Raw genomic sequence first — 27,639 nt, forward strand, 5'->3', positions numbered from 1 at the left:
CCAGCGAGCCTTACGCACTTCACGTGATGACCCCGTTATTGTATTGTATGCTGATCTATTTGGTTATTTATATTATCCGCAATGACGTTAGTGATTATTTCCCCGTCAAAATCAGACCCGCATCTTGGAGAGCGTCCTTGCCGATAGCACCTGGCAATGTACCAGCAGCGATTCCAACAAGCGTTACTCTGCCGATCACACTGGCTCTTCTGAGGAGACTGTGCATGTTGAAACCGGTCCAGAGTTTGCTTGTGCCGAATCAATTCTTCTGAAATGTTCCACAACCCGGAAGGCCCATTTGGGCGATGGGTTTTTGTAAGAAAAAAAACATTTACGTGTGTATTCAAATATGGGAAAGACACAATATGGATGCTTATGTATTCTATTTCATTATATTCTACGCAACTATTTTATTTCATTATACTGTACACAACGACACTCAGCAATTCAATTATTATTCCAGTGATGCATATTACTGGTAAAACATTATCCATTACCACTGCACTGGATCCTAACTAGCCCTTACCACCACCATGCCCACGACATACCCACACCGCGCATGCACCAACACCATACCCGCACCAACACCATACCCGCACCAACACCATGCCCACGACATACCCACACCGCGCCCGCACCAACACCATATCCGCGCCCGCACCACCACCATGCCCACGCCATCAATCAACACATCACTGCAACGCGAGACAGAGAGAAGAGAGAAACAAATCGGGCTTTGTGCAGGTGGTGGCCTAGTGGCCCCCGTGGGGGGGTGGGGGGGTTACAGAACTCGGCCCACACTGCTCCCCACATCCTTAGCTTCAACTCGATTGACTGTGCAAGCGAAACTTCATGGCCAATTGAATTTCCCAGCTTGGCAATTGGTGTAGCGTGTTGCGCGTGAATCGCCGAGCCACGCGGTTGTTGTCAGGCCTCCGTGGCCCCGGGCGTGTGTGGCTCTCGTCGGGAGGGGATCTCCGCCGGACTTGGTGGACGGTCGTCAGAACAATGAGCGGCGTTGTTTTGACGAATTAGCCCCGGCAAAGTTATGCCGTTGAAAATGATCAGTCCCCGGTGCGGATAACTGAGATCGAGTGAAGTGACAATTCGGAAGCGGTTCTGCGACGTCCTCTTCCGAGGCCTTTATTTGACACAAGGTGGTGCACTGCTAGCTCCAAATGAAAGACTTTCTTCGTCTTGTGACGTGACATGGGTAGCTCGATTCAAACATATTTCGGGGGGGAGTGGGGGATGGGTGGGAAATAAGTACATCGAAAATCAAACTTCTCGTTACGGAGTGTCACATTGTAAAAAAAATGGGAAAAACAATAGATGTTTTAGGAAGTTCGTGAAATATCTGTTCAGAGCGGAGCAGGTGCCCGGAAAGGAAGTTACAATGTCTGACAGGCAGCAGCAGAAAGAGAAGCAGCAGCAGCAGCAGCGGAGGTAAAGTTGTTTGGGTATATATGTTGAACTTTTTTTCGATGTAAAGCTTTCGTGACTGCAGGGATTCATCTTCTTTGTTCTTTAGGTAAAGTCACGTAGAAGGGAAGTAATAAAATAATAAAAATAAAACATAATAAAAAAATTCTCACGACGTTTCGGCCACAACGCAAGCAGACGTCCTCAGGTGAAGAACATCTGGGAGACGAAACAGGTCTGTCGGGGAGAGACAACCTCTGAATGCTGTCTCCCCGACAGACCTGTTCTTCACCTGAGGACGGCTGCTTGCGTTGTGGCCGAAACGTCGTGAGAATTATTTTATTGTTTTATTTTTATTATTTTATTATTTCTATGTTGAACTTCTTTCGACTCGTACGTAGCAAACCATGGCGATCGGAGGTGCGGAGGAAGGCCGTGGATATCTGCGCGCGTCGCTTCAATACTCCAGCGAGGGCTGCCGCCCCTGCCACGCTTGATACATTTTTTTAAAGTGGTTCCGTTTCGATAATTGTTTTTTTACCATTTTATCTGGCAAATGAGGTACCAATGGTGTAAATGCTTATCCCGAGCTCTCATACTCTGATGGTGCATTGTCTTTGAGTTGTGCGCCTTTTGGCGTCATCTGGTCCAACACCATGTGAGACTAGGCTCTAAGGAAAGCTGTCTCTGGTGTGGACCAATCAACTTCAAGGACAGTGCATATATTATCAGAGTTGTGTTTTTTGTTAGCATTATGGCTGCAGGTATTGTGGTCTATGCAAACATGACTCCTCGTAAAAAAGGTGTCAGTTTTGTTGCCAGATAAAATGTAAAAAACCAATTATCATATTTTTTTTACTGGCAAATGAGGTACCAATGGTGGTTCAGTTTCTTTAATTCGGTTCCTGAAGAAGCCTCCGAAGCACGCGTTGACGCGAAACGTCGTGCATAGCCGAGCGTAAAGAACGTGCGTGGAATTTTCCCCGCGCGTGGCACGAGCGGGGAAAACACGTCGGGAGGGAGAGGCGTCTGTCGCTGACCTCTGCACCCAGCGGCGTTCCCATTTTACGAGCGTCATTGAATCCAGATCGAAATCGTGGAAAATCCCGACGCTGATCTGTTACCACCCACTGCAGATTGTTTAAAAAGAAAACGACAATAAGTTAAAACACTGGGGGGGTCGATATTTGCCCCGTTTCTGTGGATTATTTTTTTGGTTTTTCCACCACATAGCTTCATTGAAAGCACCATACAAATACACCAAATGACAATCGTTCGCGATTCAAAAAAAATAGTTGGGCCAAGCCAATGATGGGGTGAAAAGAAAAAAAAATCCCTTCAACATTTCAGTTGGACTCGAGCCATGGGTCAGCAACCAAAATAACGGGGCATTTTTTTTTTATATTCGGTAAAAAAGACTTTCAAGAGCTGCAACGCATGTGAATATGAGGCGGTGTTTCCTTAATAAATACTATGCTATTTGTTATTTTACCAGGTAAGGCCCATGGAGCAACGTAACTTTTTTTCAGAAGCCACCTGGCCACACATGATCGCCAAATGAAGTGGCTTATCATGTGGAAAAACGCACGTTGCTAAATGTGAAAAACCGGAGGACCCGGAGACAAATCCACGCGTCCACGGGTAGAGACAAACTCCAAATATACAGCAGGCGTCAGTTGGGATTGAACCCACGACCTCCTGTATACCAGGCGAGGTAGTTCACATCTAGCCGCCCTAACTAACGTGAGGAAGTAGACTTTAAAGAGCCGCATGCGGCTCTGGAGGAGCCCAGGGTCTCACGAAGCAGCGAGTGGCTTTCATCCAGCTGATCGCATTATCTAAGACCTTAAGTGAAATGTTGTGAAAATTGTACTGGAAGTGAACACTGCTCTACGCGGACGCGTTTGACAGATGTATACTGCAGAAGAGAAACACGGTGGATTCTTGTTCCTGGAAAAATATAATAGGAAAGAATGAATAGGGTTTAAAAAAAAATCATTGAGTATAGCATTATAAGAAAATATCTTAATTGGTGGTCTGGCTACCTTTGCTATGGTTGATAGTCTATGGGCCAGAGGAGAAAATGGTACCCACCTAAATTATATTCTCGGTTCTTTCGGTAAAGTCACGTAGAAGGGAAACAATAAAATATAAAAAATATAATTTAATTTTTGTTGTTTTTATTGTATTGTTTTATATTTTTATTATTTAATTGTTTCCCTTCTACGTGACTTTACCGAAAGAACCAAGAATATGAATCCCTGCAGTCACGAAAGCTTTAAATCACCTAAATTAGTTACACTTTATTCGTGCCGATAAGAGTGTATGATTTTAACACCCCCCCCCCCCACTCATTTTAACACAATTCACTGTTGTTGGTCACGGAACGAAATTGGAACCGCGAGCAGTTATGTCACCCCAAGTCGTACTGACAAGTGGGATGTCTCGTCTGGGCGACGAAGATATGACAGCTGCCATTACCCCCGTCAATACAAAAACAAGTGAAAGGAAACAAGAGTATGGGAGGACAGAACAAACAACGATTGGACATCTTTGAAAAAGAGCTTTATCGCTCATCGGATTCCTCCGGTGTGAATGAATATTCCGATTCTGAAGAGGCGGCGGAAAGATAAGAGAGATGAGACTGGCGAAGGATTTGCATTTATTGCGCGCTGGCTTAATCACCCCGGCTTCTCTACACGTTTTTCCATCTTATCTCTTATCATTCCAATTCCCAGTTGTCGTTTAAAATTTTAAATAGTTTGTTGTTTTCCTCCCACACCTCCGATTAGCACGGTTGGTTACGTACGGTGCGAAAGACCTAGGGAAGGCCCAGGACCGGTTCAGATAATTGCCACTTGTGTTGGTGGCCGTGAGCGGGAATCGAACTCGGGTCGCCGGGTTTGTAGAACAACGCGCTAACCGCTGTACCACCGGTCCCCCCACACACACACAGTGTGTGCATGCTGGCATGTGTGCTGGTGTAGGTCGACTCAGCCTTAAATGAGTACATTGTGCGGTGTATAAACATCAGCACTGGGGAGAGAAAGACGGCGGGGCATGGTGCTGGCCACCCTATCGTGTGCTGTGCCGGCCTTAATAGGTGCAGTTAATCAGCCTGAGAGGTGCCAGTCATCTCAGGTAATTTACAACATCTACCCGGGTCTGTCCCGTGACTTCCTGCCAGCGAGCTTTACGCACTTCACATGATGACCCCGTCATTGTATCGTCTGCTGATCTATTTGGTTATTTATATTATCCGCAATGACGTTAGTGATTATTTCCCCGTCAAAATCAGACCCGCATCTTCGAAAGGGTCCTTGCCGAATGCCCGGACCGGTTCAGATAATTGCCACTTGTGTTGGTGGCCGTGAGCGGGATTCGAACTCGGGTCGCCGGGTTTGTAGAACAACGCGCTAACCGCGTACGCGTACATACGTACAGCCGTACCCCGTGTGGCGTAGCGTCACGTAGCACCAGCCCCAGAGTGGGCATGAGTCCGTTAAGGGTGCAGCTGCTATTGGTTTTATCGCCACTGAGTAAGTTAGTAAGTTGCGATGTATAAGAGATAAGATTGCGACTGAACGGAGCGGTGATACCGGAACCGTGGCGTAAATGACCCCGCGCCCCCCCAGTTGCCGCTCACGAGCCAACTGAAGTGACAAATGGTGACTGTTATTGTTGGTATCTTCATTGGCCTTAATCACAAGATAAGACCCGGCATTGCTTTTTGACAAATTTGTTGAGTAGAAGTACGCGGGAACCTACATTGACCTTTGCTCCCCCCCCTTCCGTAATAACGGCGGCGGCGGCATCGTCAACGATGGCCCATTAACTTTGAGCCTTGCTCTGCCCCCCCCCCCCACCGCGTCTCTCTCTCCGTGTGTCAGATCGACACTCGCCTCTCACGCGATGAGCTCCTGACCGACTCTCCTGCCACCCCCCCCCCGACCGGGAGACTCTCACGCACCTGACGGCGTGGGGGGGGGTGCTGGGCGGCCTGGGAGGGGGAGGGATGGTGAGCGGAACAACGGGAGGGAGGAGGAGGAGTTGAGTCGCGGCGGTGCCAACAAGGGCGGCAGCGATGTTCGCAGAGCGGTAGTGCCGTCGCAGTCGCTGGACGACTTCGCCGCCGAGTGCGCACGCAGTGAGACCGGCACTGGGTCGGAACGGGTCCAGGCTCCAGGCCGCAAGGAAGGGGGACTGTGACGGGGGGTGAGGGTGGGCGGGCACCACTTTAATGAGCTTCACAGCTCATCGGATTCCTCCCGTCAAAATATTCCGATTTAGCTCCTTGCAACACGGGCCCGTGTGAACCACACTGCGCAAGTGCTACTACTGCCGGTAGCAACACCGCCTCTCCTGCTGCCGGAGGAAGGCAACCGTGGCAGGCGGGGTGGGATTTTGGGAAATGGCCTGCCAGCGCCGGCGTGTGCCCGGCTGGCGCCTCTTCCTCGCCGCCTGCTTCCTCTCGTGGCTGCTGGCGCTCGCCGCCGTGTGCCTGCTGCTGGGCGACGTCAACCGCGACGCCTCCGCTCCCGCCGCCCTCTCGCGCTCGCTGGGCGCCGTCACGCGACTCCTGGGGAGCGGCGGCGGCAACCGCCGCCACCCGCGACCCTCGCGGAAACCTCCGAGCGACGCCGATGACGGTGGAATCGGCGGGAGGCGACGGGACGACGGGTTCCGCGGGCCGGCGCGGCCGGGTCCGGCGGAATCCTTCGCGGGGAATCCGCCCCGGGCTTTGCTGCTCGCCAATCGGGAAGACGGGCGGCTCGGGGCGGGGGCCGAGCTCTCGCCGCCGCCGCCCGCGGAGGCCGGAGGCGACGGGCCGGCGCTCCGGAGGGCGCCCGGCAGGAGCGGCGTCCTGAAGGTCGTGTCGCGAGACGGCGTCGCGCCGGCGGGAGGTCCCGTGGGGAATGGCCGGGCGAGACCGCGACCCCAGAAACCCCAGCAACCCCGACCCCAACAACCCCGACCGAGACACCAACAACCCCGGTGGCCCCAACGACGGCCGCGGCCGCGGCCCGCGGCGCGTCCCGCCGCGTGGCCACGCGCGATCCACGCGGGCGTGTGGAACGAGGGCACGGGCTCGCGGCAGCTGGCGCCGCGCCTGCAGCGGGCGCGCGAGAAGTACATCGAGCAGAACAAGCACGGCGTGCGCTACGCCGGAGCGGTCGGGCGGCCTCCTCCCGCGGGGCCGCTCTCGGCGGCCGGCCGGCGCGACCTCCTGTGCCTGGTGGCCGAGCGGGTGGCGGCGCTGCGGTCGACGCTCACGCTCGGAGGCTCCGAGGCGCCCTTCTCCGCGATGGGCGCGTGGAGAGAGGCGCTGGACGCGGGCGGGCTGGAGCGCGCCGTGTCCGGGGGGCGCTCGCTGGAGCGCTGCGCCGTCGTGTCGTCGGCAGGAGCCATGCTCGGGTCGGGGCTGGGACGAGAAATCGGTGAGGGTTGTGTGTGTGTCACCCCCCCACCCCCACCCCTCTCCTTCTTACCCAAACACATCCCTTCCACACACGTGCCACCAACTGGAACGGTTTGAGAGAAGCAATGAGATGGTAGCGGTGGTTGGTTGAGCGATTCAGCCAGATCGTCAGGGTGCCGAGATGTTAACTACCTCACCTGTTCTACAGGAGGTTGTGGGTTTGATCCCCTACCTTTGACGCCTGTATACTTGGAGTGGATTTTTCTCCGGGTCCTCGGGTTTTTCCGACCACATTGGGAAACACGCGTTAAGAGTATTTGGCTGCTATAAATGTCCACGTTGGGCTTATTATTTGTGACCAGGCCGCTTCTGAAAAAGAGCCACAAAGCTCGGTGGGCCTTACCTGGTAAAATGAACCTCGTTTCTTTGTGTCATGGCCCGTACACTTTTAAATCGTCGAGATTGAAAACTCCATTTATTTTCGAACTGCTTTTGGTGTTTGGTTTGTTGTCCTTACCCCCGCACCTCCGATGAGCACGGTTGGCCTCGTACGGCGCGAAAGAAGTTCAACGTACATTGAACAAGCACCTCCCAGGTCGTGACCTCCAACCCTGTTGATGGGTATTGTTGTCTACAGGAGGCTCACAATGGCCTCGTCAGATATACGATACACACATGCATTGGTATGCAGCAGCGAACCGCATGCACAGTGCATTGTGGTCTATAGTAGGTCACGTGTAGCCAACCATGTGACTGACCTAAAGCCTCCAGTGACACTGAGGGTTAGTGTTGATGCCGTGGGTCAGTGTTGACACTGTGGGTCAGTGTTGACGTCGTGGGTTCATGTCGCGAGTTCCTTTAAAGGCCCTCACCATCGCGCCCCTCCTCCGACAGACGCTCACGATGCTGTGCTCCGCTTCAACGCTGCGCCGACCGAACACTTCGAGAATGACGTCGGGACCAAGACCACGATCCGTCTCGTCAACTCCCAGGCAAGAGCTGCGGTGTAGCACAAGACAAAGCAGAGTAGAACCAGTAACAGAGTAGAACCAGTAACAGAGTAGAACCAGTAACAGAGTAGAACCAGTAACAGAGTAGAACCAGTAACAGAGTAGAACCAGTAACAGAGTAGAACCAGTAACAGAGTAGAACCAGTAACAGAGTAGAACCAGTAACAGAGTAGAACCAGTAACAGAGTAGAACCAGTAACAGAGTAGAACCAGTAACAGAGTAGAACCAGTAACAGAGTAGAACCAGTAACAGAGTAGAACAGGTAACAGAGTAGAACCAGTAACAGAGTAGAACCGGTAACAGAGTAGAACCGGTAACAGAGTAGAACCAGTAACAGAGTAGAACCGGTAACAGAGTAGAACCAGTAACAGAGTAGAACCAGTAACAGAGTAGAACCAGTAACAGAGTAGAACCAGTAACAGAGTAGAACCGGTAACAGAGTAGAACCGGTAACAGAGTAGAACCGGTAACAGAGTAGAACCGGTAACAGAGTAGGACCGGTAACAGAGTAGAACCGGTAACAGAGTAGAACCGGTAACAGAGTAGAACCGGTAACAGAGTAGAACCGGTAACAGAGTAGAACCGGTAACAGAGTAGAACCGGTAACAGAGTAGAACCAGTAACAGAGTAGAACCGGTAACAGAGTAGAACCAGTAACAGAGTAGAACCGGTAACAGAGTAGAACCGGTAACAGAGTAGAACCGGTAACAGAGTAGAACCAGTAACAGAGTAGAACCAGTAACAGAGTAGAACCAGTAACAGAGTAGAACCGGTAACAGAGTAGAACCAGTAACAGAGTAGAACCGGTAACAGAGTAGAACCAGTAACAGAGTAGAACCAGTAACAGAGTAGAACCGGTAACAGAGTAGAACCAGTAACAGAGTAGAACCGGTAACAGAGTAGAACCAGTAACAGAGTAGAACCAGTAACAGAGTAGAACCGGTAACAGAGTAGAACCAGTAACAGAGTAGAACCAGTAACAGAGTAGAACCGGTAACAGAGTAGAACCGGTAACAGAGTAGAACCAGTAACAGAGTAGAACCGGTAACAGAGTAGAACCGGTAACAGAGTAGAACCAGTAACAGAGTAGAACCGGTAACAGAGTAGAACCGGTAACAGAGTAGAACCGGTAACAGAGTAGAACCAGTAACAGAGTAGAACCAGTAACAGAGTAGAACCAGTAACAGAGTAGAACCGGTAACAGAGTAGAACCAGTAACAGAGTAGAACCAGTAACAGAGTAGAACCAGTAACAGAGTAGAACCAGTAACAGAGTAGAACCAGTAACAGAGTAGAACCGGTAACAGAGTAGAACCAGTAACAGAGTAGAACCGGTAACAGAGTAGAACCGGTAACAGAGTAGAACCGGTAACAGAGTAGAACCAGTAACAGAGTAGAACCGGTAACAGAGTAGAACCGGTAACAGAGTAGAACCAGTAACAGAGTAGAACCAGTAACAGAGTAGAACCGGTAACAGAGTAGAACCGGTAACAGAGTAGAACCAGTAACAGAGTAGAACCAGTAACAGAGTAGAACCAGTAACAGAGTAGAACCGGTAACAGAGTAGAACCAGTAACAGAGTAGAACCAGTAACAGAGTAGAACCAGTAACAGAGTAGAACCAGTAACAGAGTAGAACCAGTAACAGAGTAGAACCGGTAACAGAGTAGAACCAGTAACAGAGTAGAACCGGTAACAGAGTAGAACCGGTAACAGAGTAGAACCGGTAACAGAGTAGAACCAGTAACAGAGTAGAACCAGTAACAGAGTAGAACCAGTAACAGAGTAGAACCAGTAACAGAGTAGAACCAGTAACAGAGTAGAACAAGTAACGGATGAAGGCGCGGCCCTGCAGCTGCCTGCTCACACCACTGCTGGCAGAAGGGGCCTCTGCTCCTAGGCGGGGGCTCCAGAGAGCTCCTCTAAGAGGGTATTTGGCCTACTCTTCCACACTGGTCAGGCATCTTGGATAGACGTGGGAGTACCCACACTTTACCCCACCACACACGGACCCGTCTGTCGATCGGCTGGCTTTTGAACAGGGGGGCATGACCCTGGTCCGAGCGCGGTATTTTTCCTTTCCACATTTTTGCCACGAGTTGTCCGGAGGAAACTCGGCGTTCTGGGTCGAGAGAAAACATTGGAACGTTCTTCCCCCACTGGAGGTGCATTGCTGGGTCCCAGGAATACATCGCCACCGTGGCTAGGAGATGTTAGCTACCTCGCCCGGTATACAGGAGGTCGTGGGTTCGATCCCGACTTGGACACCTGCTGTTTCTTTGGAGTTTGCGTGTCCTCGTCATAGTCATGTGGATTTTTCTCCGGGTCCTCCGGTTTCTCCCTCCACATTTGAAGAATCGACGTGCGTTTACGGTGTTTGGCTACTGCTATAGATTTCCACGTGATAAGACACTTTTGCTGAGCGATCATTTGTAGGGCGAAGTCGCTTCTGAAAAATATCTACACAGCCTCAGCGGGGCCGTGACCTGTTAAACTAAGAAGTAGTTTAGTTTAGACGGCGGCGGGCCGTGAAAGGGTTCAAGAGGGCGTCTAAGAATCACCTCCCGCACCCCCCCGGGTCTGCCCCTCGCGTTCGCAGATCCTGGCGCGGCCTCAGAACAACTTCTCCCGGAGCACTCTCTACCGTGACGTGGCGCTGCTCGTGTGGGACCCGGCGCCCTACTCACTCAACCTCACACAGGTACGGGGGGCAGGGGGGGGGGGGGGGGCGGGGGGGGGCACTACGCCGCCAACAGACTGTTGGGGCAAGTGGTGTACAATGACAAAGTCATAAGATTCCCCCGTATAGCCTTCAATAGAACGTTGTGGCAAGTGCTGGACAATGACAAAGTCATAAGATTCCCCCATATAGCCTTCACTAGAACGTTGGGGCAAGTGCTGGACAATGACAAAGTCATACGATTCCCCCGTATAGCCTTCAATAGAATGTTGGGGCAAGTGCTGGACAATGACAAAGTCATACGATTCCCCCGTATAGCCTTCAATAGAATGTTGGGGCAAGTGGTGTACAATGACAAAGTCATACGATTCCCCCGTATAGCCTTCAATAGAACGTTGGGGCAAGTGGTGTACAATGACAAAGTCTAAGATTCCCCCGTATAGCCTTCAATAGAATGTTGGGGCAAGTGCTGGACAATGACAAAGTCATACGATTCCCCCGTATAGCCTTCAATAGAATGTTGGGGCAAGTGGTGTACAATGACAAAGTCATACGATTCTCCCGTATAGCTTTCAATAGAATGTTGGGGCAAGTGCTGGACAATGACAAAGTCATACGATTCCCCCATATAGCCTTCAATAGAATGTTGGGGCAAGTGCTGGACAATGACAAAGTCATACGATTCTCCCGTATAGCCTTCAATAGAATGTTGGGGCAAGTGCTGGACAATGACAAAGTCATACGATTCCCCCGTATAGCCTTCAATAGAATGTTGGGGCAAGTGGTGTACAATGACAAAGTCATACGATTCCCCCGTATAGCCTTCAATAGAATGTTGGGGCAAGTGGTGTACAATGACAAAGTCATACGATTCCCCCGTATAGCCTTCAATAGAATGTTGGGGCAAGTGGTGTACAATGACAAAGTCATACGATTCCCCCGTATAGCCTTCAATAGAATGTTGGGGCAAGTGGTGTACAATGACAAAGTCATACGATTCTCCCGTATAGCCTTCAATAGAATGTTGGGGCAAGTGCTGCTGTTAGCGAGTAGCTCACCTATGAAGGCCGGTACGGTGCACAAGGAGGTGTAGGTAGTGTGGCAAGAAAAGTGCCCGACCGCCTTTGTCTCCCCAGGTACTCATTTAAGACCGGGGCCGGTTCATATAACGTAGCCACAGATGGTCGCTGTTGCCGGGAATCCAACTGAGGTCACTGTATTCATGGTACGGTAATCATCTGAGGCTGAGTCGACCTAGGAGAGGCCCAGGACCGGTTCAAATAATCGTCACCGGTGTTGGCCGTGAGCGGGAATCGAACCCAGGTCGCCAGGTTCGTAGCGCAGTGACGCGCTAACCGCTACACCACCACACCACCACACACAGGCACAAAGATACCCCGTATAGCCTTCACAGACTGTCGGGGCAAGTGCTGTTAGCGAGCACCTATGAAGGCCAGAACGGCACACGAGGGGGTGGGTGGCCAGCACCACGCCCGACCGCCTTTGTCTCCCTAGCGGCGATGTTTACACACCGCACCAGGTACTCATTTGAGGCCCAGGACCGGTTCAAACAATCGTCACCGGTGTTGGCCGTGAGCGGGAATCGAACCCGGCTCGCCAGGTTCATAGCGCAGCGTCGCGCTAACCGCTACACCACCACACACACATGCGGTACGAGGTGGGCGTGCGTGTGCCTTTGACAAGTCCTCTCCATCTCGGCCATCCCGCAGTGGTTCCACGACCCGGACTACAACTTCTTCCCCGCGTTCCTGCGCCGCCGCCAACGCCACCCAACGCAGCCGGCGTTCGTGCTGCACCCCGCCTACCTGTGGCGCATCTGGGAACTGCTGCAGGACAGCGCCAGTGAGCGCATCCAGCCCAACCCGCCGTCCTCCGGCTTCCTGGGTACGCAGGCAAAAGATCCCCGCCCCCCCCCGCCCCCCCACCGCCCCCCCGTTTTAGCCTTCACAGACTTGTTGGAGCAAGCGCCGTCAGCGAGTAGGACCCTACGATCAGAATTCAGAATATGATTTCATACTGGAGGAATCCGATGAGCTGTGAAGCTCTTTTTCACAGATTTCCAGTAGGGGGCTGGTCAGAACGTTACAACAACAAACGGCCGGCACGGCACACGAGGCGTGGGTGGCCAGCACCACGCCCGGCCGCCTTTGTCTCCAATAATATGAATCCCTGCAGTCACGAAAGTTTTAAATCGAAATTCGACTTCAGTTTGTTTTTGCTGTCCATTATTCTGGCCTCACCGAAGGCGGGAAACCCCTGACAAGCCACGCCCAGCGTGACGGTGATGCCGATGACGTCACCAGCGGCACACGGCTGGTTGAGCAATCATTTCAGTTTTTCAGTTTCATTTATTAGGTATAGCCCTGTGAGGCATTCGGCTCTTGATTCGGGTGCAACCGCAACAAACAAAAACATGAACAAGAAACATATTTTTGATTTAAAGCTTTCGTGACTGCAGGGATTCATATTCTTGGTTCTTTCGGTAAAGTCACGTAGAAGGGAAATAATAAAACAATAAAAATATAAAACAATAAAATTCTCACGACGTTTCGACTGCAACACAAGCAATCGAAACGTCGTGAGAATTTTATTGCTTTATATTTTTACTATTGTATTATTTCCTTTCTACGTGACTTTAACGAAAGAACCAAGAATAAGAAACAAAGTAGATTAATCGTTTTCTGCTTAAAATACTCGGGAGGGGCCAGCTGAGGCTTTTCCCGTAGAAGTGGCTGGGCCACTGGGTCAGGCGAGTGCGGCTTATTCGTACTTGACGCGCGCTCAGCACAGCGGTGCCCCATCTGCTGGACAAAGCGCGCTACTGCACCTCGTGCAAGCGACACCACCTACAGAGCGCGAGTGACCACTTTGCAATAAGTCACAATTTCGATTTAAAGCTTTCGTGACTGCAGGGATTCATCTTCTTGGTTCTTTCGGTAAAGTCAGGTAGAATGGAAATAATAAAATAATAAAAATAAAACATAATAAAATAATTCTCACGACGTTTCGGCCACAACGCAAGCAGCCGTCCTCAGGTGGAGAGCAGGTCTGTCGACAGACCTGCTCTGGTACGCAGGAGATCGTGGGCACAACCCAGACCCTGACGCCCGCTGTATATTGGGAGTTTGTGCGTTCTCCCCGTGGTCGCCGTAGATTTTTCTCCGGATCCTCCGGCCCACATTTAGAATCAACGTGCGTCTAGAGCAGGGGTCCTCAAACTACGGCCCGCGGGCCACATGCGGCCCGCCGAGGACATTTATCCGGCCCATGGTCACTAATTGGGCTGCGCTTGTGAGCACTAATTGGGCTGCGCTGGTGAGCACTAATTGGGCTGCGCTGGTGAGCACTCATTGGGCTGCGGTGGTGGGCACTGATTTGGCTGCGCTGGTGAGCACTGATTGAGCTGCGGCGGTGGGCACTGATTGAGCTGCGGCTGTGGGCACTCATTGGGCTGCGCTGGTGAATGGTTCAATGGGCCAATTGACTGGACTTGCCCCCCAGGCCTAAGACTGCCAGCCCTCCCCTGGCTGCGCTTGACTGGCTCAACCCTCCCTCAGCTCCCTCACTTGCCCCTCGGCTCCACTCCCAGTGATATTCCTGTGTGCTGGGGATGTACTGCGATCTGTGAACAAAACTGCAGGTGTAATTAACGTTTTAATGGCACCGGCACCAGTGTGAGCCTGGGGTAAAAGCGGAGTTCCCTCAATCAGACTGCATTGATGGGCAGTGCAGTCTGTATGTCTCTGTGTGGGCAAAGTTATTGCTGGTATATTGTTTTTGTAGCGCTGTATATATATTGGTATTTTACTAATAGAAATTTTGACTCCCTAGGAAACTGATGTCAAGAAAGAGAAAAATTGACTCGGAGTGTAGGATATTCAAAGAAAAGTGGACTTATGATTACTTTTTCATGCAGTACAAGGGAAGAGCTGTGTGTCTGATATGCCAGAATATAGTGTCTGTGTTCAAAGAATACAATTTACGTCGACACTATGAAACTCAACATAAAGATAAATATGATTGTTTGGTCGGAGAAGGGAGAAAAGATAAAATATTAAAACTGAAAAATACATTAACAACTCAGCAAAATACTTTTGTGAAGCGGAAGCAGCTAAATATTTCATCACTGCGAGCAAGTTTGCAAGTTGCCAAGCTAATAGCGTGCACTGGCAGACCATTCGTGGAGGGAGAATTTGTTAAAGAATGCCTTCTTTCTGTTGCCAAAGAGATGTGTCCAGAGAAGGCCGATTTATTTAGCACAGTGAGTCTTTCAGGACCTACAATTACACGGAGGATTGAAGAAATGGGAGACAAATTGCATCAGCATTTGCAAAACTCCACAAAAAAACTTTCCGATTTTTCTTTGGCACTCGACGAAAGCAATGATGTTCGTGGTTCTGCACAACTTCTAATTTTTATTCGTGGGACGAATGACTATTTCGAAGTCACAGAAGAGCTTGCTGCACTGCAAAGCATCAAAGGAACAACTACAGGAGAGGATATCTATGAAAAGGTTTGCCAAACTGTGAATGGTTTGGAGCTGAACTGGGCTCAACTAGCCAGTGTGACAACTGATGGTGCTCCTAGCATGGTGGGGTCTAAGAAAGGAGTAATTGCTCGCATTAACCAAGAGATGGACAAACATAACCATTCTCATCCAATAGCCATACACTGCCTCATCCACCAACAAGCGCTGTGTAGTAAATCACTGAAGTGGAACTCTGTTATGAAAATTGTGGTATCTTGTGTTAACTTCATTAGAGCTCATGCACTAAACCACAGACAATTTCTGGAATTTCTGTCTGAACTAAATGTTGACTATGAAGATGTTCTGTACCACACAGAAGTCCGTTGGCTGAGTCGAGGGAGAGTTTTGAAACGTTTCTATGACTTACTTCCACAGATTACAGCTTTTCTGCTTTCAAAAAACAAAGAAGTACCAGAGCTCAATGATTCAGAATGGAAATGGCACCTTGCCTTTCTGACAAATGTAACAGAGCTACTCAACAGTTTCAATGTGCAACTTCAAGGAAAGGGGAAGCTCCTCTGTGATATGCAATCACATGTCAAAGCATTTGAAGTAAAATTAGGCCTCCTCATCAAACAAGTTAAGGAGTAAAACTTCTGCCATCTCCCCACAAGTCAAAATCTGTTAGCGGAAAAACCATTGGTTGCAATTCCCAAATAAAACATGTGTGGATTCACTGGAAAAATTGCAAAAGGAGTTCCAATTTAGATTTAAAGAGCTTCATCTCCATGAACAGGACATACAGCTTTTCCGTAACCTATTTTATATTGACATTGAAAATGTGGATACAATTTACCAAATGGAACTGGCTGAACTGCAGAATTGTGACTCTGAAAGACGCATTCAAGTCAAGCAGCCTCCATAATTTCTATGCATCTCTCCCCTCTGAGACATATCCTCATCTCAGGAACCATGCACTCAAAATGGCAACCATCTTTGGCAGCACTTATGTCTGTGAACAGACTTTTTCCAGAATGAAACATTTGAAATCTCCAACCAGATCTAGACTAACGGATGCACACTTGCATCACTTGTTACGACTAGCAGTGACAAAATGGAACCGGACATTGACCATCTCATTAGCCAAAATCAGGCCCATAGTTCCCATTGAAATACCGGCAAGTTTGTTGATTTAACTTTACTTGTTCTTCATTTTAAATATTGTATTTGTTCCTGTTTTGTTTCTTCACTTCAAAACAAGATATATGCAGTGTGCATAGGAATTTGTTCATAGTTTTTTTTAACTATAGTCCGGCCCTCCAACGGTCTGAGGGACAGTGAACTGGCCCCCTGTTTAAAAAGTTTGAGGACCCCTGGTCTAGAGTATTTGGCTGCGGTGAATGTCCACACGGCGATAAGCCACGTCGATGAGCGCTGTCATTTGTTGGGCCACGTCGCTTCTGAAAAATAGCTACTGTAGCTCCAGTGGGCCTTACCTGCTAAGATACAAACCGTTTTGTTTTTAGCCGAGCGTGAAACGTGCGTGCCCGCATCTCGGTCTGTACGTGACCCCCCCCCCCCCCTTAACGCGTGTCGCCACGTGCGTGCGTGCGTGCGCGAGCAGGCGTCGTGCTGATGATGTGGCTGTGCGACGAGGTGAGCGTTTACGAGTTCCTGCCGTCGCGGCGCCGCACCGACCTGTGCCACTACCACGAGGACTACACGGACCGGGCGTGCACCGAGGGGGCCTACCACCCCCTGCTCTACGAGAAGAACCTCGTCAAGAGACTCAGCACCTCCTCCGACCACGACCTCTTCTGGGCCGGGAGGGCCACCCTGCCGGGACTCAGGAGGGCGATGGAGAGCTGCCCCCCGCGGACTCGCCAATAATCGTGGCCGCCCAAACTGTTGCGGTCGACGACATCGTCGTTGCGTTCGCCGTCACGGATGGGGGATGACGATCGCTGGGATTGCGTCGGCAAGGAAGAGCGTCGTCGCAACAATCATGGCCACCTAAACCTCAACGTTGTGACGACGATGATGACGATAACAGGTGATTGTGGTCGGGAGGTCCGCAATTCTCATCCACTGGCTGCTGGACTGGGCCCTGCCACTGGAACGTGGAATTGATAGTGGTGTCGCCTTGTAAACCTGCTACCCTTGCCGCCGCTGTTGACCCATACCAACAGCACCAGGAATTGCCGCAAGGGACTTTTACCAAAGCAATTCTGAAAGACTCCATGATGTCATCATCACCGCGAGCAAGCCGTTATGTTTCCGGTCAATGTCCTTTCAAGAGCGATCGGGTTCTTTTTTGTCCAATCCAACCGGGAGAACGGAATCGGCCAACGATTGCCGATTATTTATGATTTGAAAAACCACAACAACGACGCCGAACGTCGTTTTATTAAAGAGAGGGTGAGTGACGATTAGAGGACGTGGGGACGGACGCTGTACAATGAAGAAGCTTGACAACCAGTGAATGGACTCCAACCTAGGAAGCTGCGATCTCGCGTATCTGTATTTGTCGCGTTTAGAATATTTGGCTGCTCGAAATTGCCACGTGACGATAAGCCACTTAGTTGAGCTATCATTTGTGGCCAGGTCGCTTCCGGAAAAAGAGCTGGCACGGTATTAGCTCAGTGGGGCTTCAACAGAAGAAAAGTACAAAATAAAATAAAAAGTTTAGTTTAGTTTATCTGTGATCCGGCACGATTGAGGAAAGGGTCAGCGGATCACACGGAGATTTTACAAAACTCCCAAACCCGCTAGGGGCTTCGGGTTAAACCAGATGTGTGGTACAACAAGCGGGGAGGGGGGGTGGGGATGGTTGCGAACCCATATGTGCAGACCTTTCGAGCATTAACCCATCGTATGCAAGGTGGGGTTTTCTCCAGGTGGTCCGGGTTTTAGGACAATGAACGGAAAACAAACGGAATTTGTTTCGACAATTTAATTGTTTCGACGATCGACAGTTCGACGATTTCATTGTTTCGATGATTGACAGTTCGACGATTTCATTGTTTCGACGATCGACAGTTCCACGATTTCATTGTTTCGACGATTGACAGTTCGACGATTTCATTGTTTCGACGATTGACAGTTCGACGATTTCATTGTTTCGACGATCGACAGTTCGACGATTTCATTGTTTCGACGATTGACAGTTCGACGATTTCATTGTTTCGACGATCGACAGTTCGACGATTTCATTGTTTCGACGATTGACAGTTCGACGATTTCATTGTTTCGACGATTGACAGTTCGACGATTTCATTGTTTCGACGATTGACAGTTCGCTAATTGCATTTTCCAACAATGAAATTGTTTCGACAAGCAACAGAATAGTTTTAATAATTCGTTGCTCAAAATGGCCTGATTCAGGACTCTCCTGAAAATGAGTCCTGAGATTCGGCGAGTGAGACGAGCGCGCGAGTCTTCCCTCGATGACGCGAATTATTTTTCAACTTCTTAACACCTGGGATTTTTCCGCAGCCAGTGCTACGATTCACGATCGATCTTCCGGGTTCGGCAACGACATCGTGATTTGTGCCAAATTTGTGTTGTGTTAATTTACCCTCCACCACCCAACACAGTCAAACAAAAGAATTGTCACGCCAGTGTACGCGTGTCGAACAACACGCTACATTCCTCTCCTGATTCTTTCAGCTCACTCACCGGCAACCTGGAGAACAATTCTCACAATGGAAATTAGAAACTCGTTGCTGATTGTACGCGCGCCTGCTCATCGGCTGCGTCGGATGGTGGAGGGAATTGGCAAACGCAAATTGAGATGTGTTGACAACATTCACAATGTTTATTGCAGAGCCGTGACTAGCGGTGGATTTGCCAGCATGAGCTGCGTGGGAGTTCTTGGGGGGCTGGGAGCGGGAATTCAGCTTCTCTGGCATCCATTCGCGGGAGCTTCGGCTGGCTTCGTTGATGATCCTAAACACGACCAATCCCAGCAATAGGATGTTCAAATGTATACCCGGTTCACTGTCTGGTAAGCCGACTAGGTTGGTGTACTAAAACGTACAGATATGTACACACACACACAAAGTACATAATACCAAAGCCATATGTTAAGTATGGTATCCACACGCCTGCGTGCGCGCATAACGGAGCGGTAGGGTGCGGTGGTTACTGCGCCCTGCGCAACGAAACCCAGAGATGTAACACCAGGACCTGGGCCTCTCCTAAATCGACTCGGCCATAAATGAGTGCCTTGGCACGGCGTGTGAAAACCGGTGCCGGGGAGACAAAGACGGCGGGGCTGGCGTGGTGCTGCATGCACCACCAACTCTCCTTTGCCATGCCGGTCGCTCGCCAACAAGCTACCAAGATCTGCGAGGCCAAATGGAGGATCTGTATATGTAGACGACAGTGATTTGTTGATGTTAAAATATCAATCGTATTTTGACAAGGGGCCCTCAATGCATGCAATACAGAACCCTCATCTCATCCGATCGTAGCAAAACAAAACCCTCATTGATTCAGAGAATTCTCGCAGTCAGTGTATCGTCAACGGATCGCTGCGATTAATTCACGCGCGCACGCGCAGACACAAGTGACGCACTCAATGCTCAGAGGAGCATCGGTCATTTCTCGCGTCTTTGGGCTATTCTGAGAGAGTGCTGGAAATTCCGCATTTTTTTCCCCCATGGAGGGGGGGAGGGGGGGCAGCCTGTCCCATCAGACGAACGTTGTTGAAATCCCCATGAAGTTGCATCAGGTTTATCGACCCCCTCCCCAGCGAGATGATGAACCATGGCGACCCGCACCAGGGTTTGAACTCGTAACCTACCGGTCACGAGTCAATCGCTCCGACTGCAGCGTCGCCGCCCCTGCCACTCAGCCGGGTGTGCGCGTATCGGGTCGGGGTCATGCTTTGGACAGACTGTGCCCCGCCAAAGGAATGTGGAATTTCTACCGCTGCGTTTGGGGGGGGGGGAGGGGTTTAGCCTGTGGATAATGAGCTCCGGCCACAACGATTTTTTTCACTTAAAAAAATAAAAGTACGAATAAACTGCACTAAACACGAGCTTAAAAAAACCCTTACTTTGTACAGAAAAAAAATGTGACGTTTTTTGATAGACCCCTTTATACATAAACGTTGCGTGCATAATGCTCATCAGCAGTCACTTGTTAAGTATTTTATTCACACGTCGGTACTGTATATCCCAGGAGGGAATTGGGATCTGTGTGGAAACGTTTTTAAGAAAAAAAAGTAAAGCAAAAAAAAACTCCCGAGGCTTGATAAACAAAAACACTTTTCGGATGCGATGAATTTAAAATTGGGTAAAATACCGTTGGGCTTAGTTTACAATTGAAAATATGCAGTCTTGCATATCATTTTAATGAGGTTCAAATATTGTTTCAAACGGAGTGTCACCTTGGCCATCATGATTGCCACCGTCATATCACAGTGCCAGTGTCCACCGTTATCGTCACCATCATCATCATCACCACCATCACCACCACCACTACCATCATCACCACCACCATCATCATCACCGTCATCACCATTACCATTACCACCATCATCACCATCACCACCACCATCATCATCATCACCGTCATCACCACCACCACCATTATCATCACCACCACCATCATCATCGTCACCACCATCATCATCGTCACCATCGTAATCACCATCATTGTTACCACCATCATCTTCATCATCGTCATCACCACCACCATCATCATCATCATCACCACCATCGATGTCCCGAGGCTGTCATCCCAGTCTAGAAGAACTCTCCGTCTGGCTCCTCACTCCACTCACAGCTCACAGCTCAGGTTGCTTGCTCGCCACACAGACAGTCGCTGCCCCCCCCCCCCCGTGAGCGATTTCACAGCTGGGGAGACACGTGGGGAGACACGTGGGGTGGCACTGGGAGCTGGGTGCAGTGAGCGCGCGTTTCATTTCGATTGACAGATTTCACCATTTTTCAGTTAACACACCAACAATCCGGCAAAGCGTTTAAACCCTTTAAACAAATTCATCGCACCTGAATCTGGCCGCCAAATCACAACAGGCACAGAGGCACAACTGATGGAAAAAAACCGATTCCATCATTAAGTGCGGTCACACGCGTCGACATCGATTTGCCCCTTTGGAGCCAGTGGTGGAAATTCCACGTTACCGTGCCGGGAGCGATTTCCTCATGGGACGAATGGAACTCTGTGGCCACGGCGAACATGAGCTGGCGAGCACTGCCGATTTCTCCCCAACAACATCGCCGTCGACCGAGCGCCAGGCAAAGTGCGGGTGAAGTTCCGGTCAATCAAACCTCACGCGACTGGCACTGAGTGCAGAGGCCTTCATCCAACAGTGTATTTGACCCTAAAGGGCTGCGATTTTTGTTTTATTTCAATGAAATGAAAGGGGACAAAGAATGGGATCGAGATTGTTGAATTGACGTTCTTCATGAGATACTCGCTTTGAACTTCCTGCCGCTTTGGATAGCAAAACACTGTCGCCCAAACGCTCCATACGGCCAGAGCACTGCGTTGGCACTGGCCTGTATATTTGTTACACGATTTCTACGTGTATATGTAGACACAGACACACACATACGCATGTTGGAAATTCTTTCGCACCGTACGTAGTCAACCACGTGGGTCCGCACTGCGTTGTGCCCGTTACATTACGCTGAAGCTTCGGTGTCGAGCCAGCGGTTTGCATCACTCGGGTAATATTTGAATGGGATGGGGGGTGATTTAAGCGGTGGGTGGTCATGCTGCGGTAATACGTTTGCGTGCTGCCGATACGTTTCGGAGAGGGGGGTGGGGGAGGGAGGCTGCACTTTAGCAATGCAACGAAATTGGAAGCTGCTCGCCTTGGAATCCAGGTGGCGGGGTAAGGATGGTGGGGATTGCCTGGCAGGAGGGGGGGTGGGTGGCAGTGGGGATTTTTTGTGTTTACTCTTGCAGGGGAGTCGTCGTTGTTGATGGAATCGGGAAGAGGAGGTTGCAATGATGAGTTTGGGGGGGGGGGGACGCACACACGTGTGTGTGTGTGTGTAAGGTTGAGGAGGGAATGGTAAGCTGAAGGGTAGGGGGGCATCCATTTAGTAGGTACGCACAAATCTGTCAGCTTGACCCCCGTCCTGTACGCACGCGGACTTTTTACACCGCCACCCCCCCCCCCCCGAATCCTATAGAACGGCCGATATTTAATCCACGCAGAAGCGATCAGGGAATAATAATAATATTAACGCGTTTAAGCAAACAGTCCACCCACCGGACTATCTAACTCATTTGAAGGCCAATGTAGACAAATTATTGTCGAGGCTTTACCCCCCCCCCCCCGTTTCCTATGCGTGCATTGTCAGTAGACCCCCCATACGCAAGCGTACGCGTTTGGGTTAACCCCCCCTCCCCCCTCCATGCAAACGTACTCAATGGATGGCCCCTAAGATCGGGTTAAGCTCAGGATGGATGGAGGATAAGGTGATGGGAGCGCTGCGGTGGCTAGGAGATGTTGACTACCTCGCCTGGTATACAGGAGGTCGTGGGTTCGATCCCGATCGTGACGCCTGCTGCTGTGTGTTTGCGTGTCTCTCTCCCCGTGGTCGCGTTGATTTTTCTCCGGGGCCTCCGGTTTCCCCCCCCCCCCCCCTTCTACATTTATAAACACGCGTTTAGGGTGTTTGGGTGCTATAATAACCATCCACACGATGATAAGCCGCTTCGTTGAGCTATCATTTGTGGCCAGGTCGCTTCTGAAAAAAGAGCTACATAGCTCAGCAGGTTTTACCTGGTAAAACAGAAAACGTTTTAGCAACTTGTAAGTTGTCAATAGAGGAGGTCGAAATGACGGGTGGGACACACACACGTGTGCAGGGTGGCGGAGGGCAGGTGCACCTGGCCTGGCACAGGCACCGTGGTGACGTCACTGTCAGGGCATTGGTATTGGAGGGGCACCCAGAGGTTGACGACTCTAAATAACACGTGTCATTGATAATTGATCATTGGTTTTTTACCCTTTTATCTGGCAACAAAACTGACACCTTTTTTACGAGGAGTCATGTTTGCATAAACCACAATACCTGTAGTCATAATTCAAACAAAAAACACAACTCTGATAATGTGCACTGTCCTTGAAGTTGATTGGTCCACACCCGAGACAGCTTTCCTTAGAACCTAGTCTCACATGGTGTTGGACCAGATGACGCCAAAAGGCGCACAACTCAAAGACAATGCACCATCAGAGTATGAGAGCTCGGGGTAAGCATGAGGTAGCAATGGTGGAACACGTGTCATTATGAAGGTGATTTTCGACAGTCTTCGAAGATGTGGCCGACGAATGAGATGCATCAGTGCTTTGACACACGGACAAACATCTGAATGCGCCATCCCGGTGTGGAGACGAAAGTCGGTTCTTGTCCGAGTACGTTCAACATCGCGGTATTTGATCTCCCTTGTCAAGGAAGGTGGACATCCGTTAGAGGTTCTTTGTGGGTTAGATCGCGTAAATATAAATTTGGCACGTTCTGTTTACGTGACCAACCTTATTAATTGGCTGTAACGGGTGGTGGCGGGTTGAACGACACATTTATATTCACGTTATCTAACCCAAAAAAACCTCTTATGGATAATATTGTTCGCGAAAGCCTACGTGTTAATTATTGACATCTTAATTAGAACCCTAAATGATTGGCACACCATTCCGGAGTAAACGACCACTTTCGTGACCATGCTGATGATTACCCACATGTTTTAGAGCGTCTGAAACGTACGTCCGACGTTTTGGAACTACCCTCAAATAAAAACACGAGCCTGTCACTCGACTCTTGTCAGCAGCCCAGCTCAAAGCTAGTGGTAGAAATTCCACATTGCCATGACAGGTGCCAGATCCTTCAGTGGTATTCCTCTGACCTTTGGGTTAACCAAACAAAAAAATCTTCAAAAAATAGAAAAAATCTGATCTAGAAATGAAATTTCGGATGATACAATAAATGTTTTGGATGGATCTGAAAACCGGACGTGCCGTCACGAGCATGACCTCGCGTCCGTACTCTTCCCGCCAAAATATGATGTCACGTGGTGTCGGGTGACATCACTTCTGTGAGGACGTGGACACGTTAATGTGACGTAATCTAAACAATCCGAAAGTTGTAATGATATTTCAAATGTCCACGTAAGCTTTCGCGACGAATATTATGACCCATCATTTTATTCTGGGGCAGATCACGCGAGAAAAATGTAACGACACATTTTCATACTCATGCGATCTGGCCCAAAAATATTGTGAATCTGAAATTTCCCATAACAATCGATGTTTTTTTTTTACTCATGCTTACACAAAAAATTCAACACATTCGTCCTCCCAACAGCCTCTCTCCGTCTCTCAGCCCTGCAACGAACACCTCCATAATGAAAATGTGGTCGTCGGTACGGTGTGGAACGGATCGCGAGTGTTGATGAGGTCTTTCACAGCCTTGTAAACCAATATTTCAATACCACGACGGCTTTTTATTGCCTAAAATTGTATAATCAGGGTCGTTTTTTATACTGAACGTGTTGTACGCTGTGTGTATTTGAAACCGTGTGTTCTATACAACTATGTACTGTGGAATAATACGTACTCCGCCTATGGCCTCCTTTCGTGGCCAAAAGGGACTTTAACATTTGAACGGAGCGACCTTTTCTACTTTACTGGGATGTACTCCTTGATATTTAACGTAGGCTGAAGACGTCGCAGCGTAGCTTGTAGCGCTGTTCGCCGCTTGTTCACGGTTCGGATCGGCGGCCACCCTGGTTATCGCTGCGGTTTAAACCGAACGCAAAACGCGGCATCTTACGTCACAGTGGAATAGGACGTCAAAGATCCGGCGACGTTGATTCGCAGGAGCAGGACATCGTGCGCCGACTGTCACGCTGCCAAATTTTCCCAAATTTTATCAAGAGAAACGATCCGCAAATTACTCAATTTGAATATGCACAGTGGCCGTCGCTCACTGTTGTCAATACTTGTTAGGACCCTCCTAAAAAACTCATGGAACTCAAGTGAAGCTTCCGGGGTAATCAAGTGTAATAATAAAATCAGTGGCGAGCGATATCCAAACCGGTCCTCGGCTTCCCCTTCACAAACCCCAACTGACCAAGTCGCGGTGGTCTCCTTTCGTGTGGTGGGGAGTTGATCAGCAACATTTATATTCGGGTTTGACCCGGCACACTCTGGGAATCGGCATCCGTGTTCAGGTGACGAACTTGAGTTTATTTGTCCCGACATCTGGTGGCACTGTGTTGGAAACTTTATGACGGTGACACTTTCGCAGTGTCGGTAGACCTGGGCTGCATGAGAAAACGTCTGTGGGTTTTGGTCTGCAATGGAAAGGGCGGCAGCTCTAATGCTCACGTCGAGGTTGGTGGGCGAGCCACTGGACGGCTTTAACCCAATTCCAGTTCCGATGGCGTACGTGTACGTCATCAGTTTTTTTCCTTCTGGTTACGTTCCAACGACGTCATCGATGACGTCATCGGAACGCAATCGGAAGGAAAAGTCAACTAACTTTATCGGTACCGAGGCTCCCACACAAGGCCATGCGGGGAGGGCACGTGGCACAGTTTGGCTCCAGCTATCATAAGAGTGCGGCGGTCGTTTCGCTACGGTTCTCTGCGGTACCGATGTCTTTAAAAACAATGGTGTTGCGCCCCTCTAAATGGAATAAAATAAAACGCCGAGCCGCTGGTGCGTTCCGAGCTTCAGCGGTGAACGGTACACCTAAGGAGTTGCGGCGGTGAATGTGTGAACGACGTCAGCGAGCAGATCGAAGCGGCCAGTGGTCCATGGCTTGAGACGAGCCGCTGAAGCGATTGACCGCGGCAGACTTTGGGAGGTTTGGCTGTTAAAACTCTGTTTGCAACAGCTTGGCAGAAGGGCGTAAGGAAGCGATAGCCATGCGTGGGTGCCATCACAGCGGAATTGGCCATGAAAATGAGCGCACATTGATCGTTTAAACGTCGACGGTAACGTCTGACGGACGGGTTTGTCAGTAGCACTGTTTTACTATTTCTACTGCTGTTCCCACGTTTTGTTTACGTTTGCGTTTTTTTTTATTCGGGTTGCGGTCGTTTCCCGCGGTTTATTTGAATACGCGGTACGGGCAACGCAACAACGTAACGTGTTTGCGATTGGTCGGAATGAGATCACTTGGGTTTGAGAATGCCGTCACAAGGTAAAAAAAAACCCACGTGTTTTTTTGTTGTTGTGTAGCGTTTGACAACAATAATTGCCGACCACTCTTTTTTAAGATCCGAACGGCACGCGCGGGAACTTTGTACGAACACCTTTTGAACGTGAAATAAAAAGTAATCTCTCTCAGGTAGTCGTGCGGACGTTAACAATGTCGTGTTTGTTGTCCCCGATCATTCGCTCACATTTCTCCTTTTATGCCACGAGCCGCGCTGCAATATAAACTCGCGGCATTCCGTTTGTCCGTGAACTAATACATTATAAGAGAGCCTTTCAGAAGGCCTGAATCAACAAGTTACAGGAAGTGGACCTCACACACCACCACCAGATGTTTGGCTCAAAAGTTGATTCTGCAGGTTTCGTGTCGGCCGCCGAAATTGTCGTGATCTAAAACTGGGCCGATTGAGCGACATACGGGGGCCCTGTGAGCGCCTCTCAGAAGACAACTCGAAACAATTGGAAACAATTGGAAACCTATAGACCCAGTAGACATGGCGCGTTGGCTCCAGTGGTTTCAAGCACGTGCTGACAGCCCCTTTGGCCCGATGATGACGGTGCATCGACTGCACGTACCTACGACAGCGTTGATGGTGCCGCTGCATTTGCACGTACAGATGATGGAATATAAAGAGTTTATATTATTTCCGTTTAAGGCAGTCTTATCTACACGCCTGTGTTAGAGGCTCCCATAGACTTAAATGTTAAATATTCCCATAGACTTCAATGTTAAATCCTCCCATAGACTTCAATGTTAAAACCTCCCATAGACTTCAATGTTAAAGGCTCCCATATACTTTAATGTTAAATCCTCCCATAGACTTCAATGTTAAATCCTCCCATAGACTTCAATGTTAAAGTCTCCCATAGACTTCAATGTTAAAGTCTCCCATAGACTTCAATGTTAAATATTCCCATAGACCTCAATGTCAAATCCTCCCATAGACTTCAAAGTTAAATCCTCCCATAGACTTCACGGTTAAAGTCTCCCATAGACTTCAATGTCAAATCCTCCCATAGACTTCAATGTTAAAGTCGCCCATATACTTCAATGTTAAATCCTCCCATATACTTCAATGTTAAATCCTCCCATAGACTTCAATGTTAAAGTCTCCCATAGACTTCAATGTCAAATCCTCCCATAGACTTCAATGTCAAATCCTCCCATAGACTTTAATGTTAAATCCTCCCATAGACTTCAATGTTAAAGTCTCCCATAGGCTTCAATGTCAAATCCTCCCATAGACTTCAATGTTAAAGTCTCCCATATACTTCAATGTTAAATCCTCCCATAGACTTCAATGTTAAATCCTCCCATAGACTTCAATGTTAAAGGCTCCCATAGACTCCAATGTTAAATCCTCCCATAGACTTCAATGTTAAAGTCTCCAATATACTTCAATGTTAAATCCTC

General features: G+C 49.4%; 1 protein-coding gene across 2 annotated transcripts in view; it reads left to right on the forward strand.

The window, feature by feature from the left end:
• The window catches only part of LOC144732579 (beta-galactoside alpha-2,6-sialyltransferase 1-like), a 65,244-nt gene extending 38,887 nt beyond the window's left edge, over nt 1-26,357 (forward strand). For both annotated transcript variants that reach the window (XM_078614026.1, XM_078614027.1), the window contains exons 2-6: nt 5,313-6,860; nt 7,736-7,833; nt 10,450-10,551; nt 12,261-12,435; nt 16,644-26,357. In XM_078614026.1, the coding sequence (XP_078470152.1) occupies nt 5,834-6,860; nt 7,736-7,833; nt 10,450-10,551; nt 12,261-12,435; nt 16,644-16,909 (1,668 nt within the window). In that variant the 5' untranslated portion in view covers nt 5,313-5,833 and the 3' untranslated portion in view covers nt 16,910-26,357. The remainder of the gene's footprint in view (nt 1-5,312; nt 6,861-7,735; nt 7,834-10,449; nt 10,552-12,260; nt 12,436-16,643) is intronic.
• Nucleotides 26,358-27,639: the final 1,282 nt, after the last annotated feature.

This window comes from Lampetra planeri, chromosome 43 (genome assembly GCF_965212315.1).
Source record: "Lampetra planeri chromosome 43, kcLamPlan1.2.h2, whole genome shotgun sequence".
Classification (NCBI taxonomy): domain Eukaryota; kingdom Metazoa; phylum Chordata; class Hyperoartia; order Petromyzontiformes; family Petromyzontidae; genus Lampetra; species Lampetra planeri.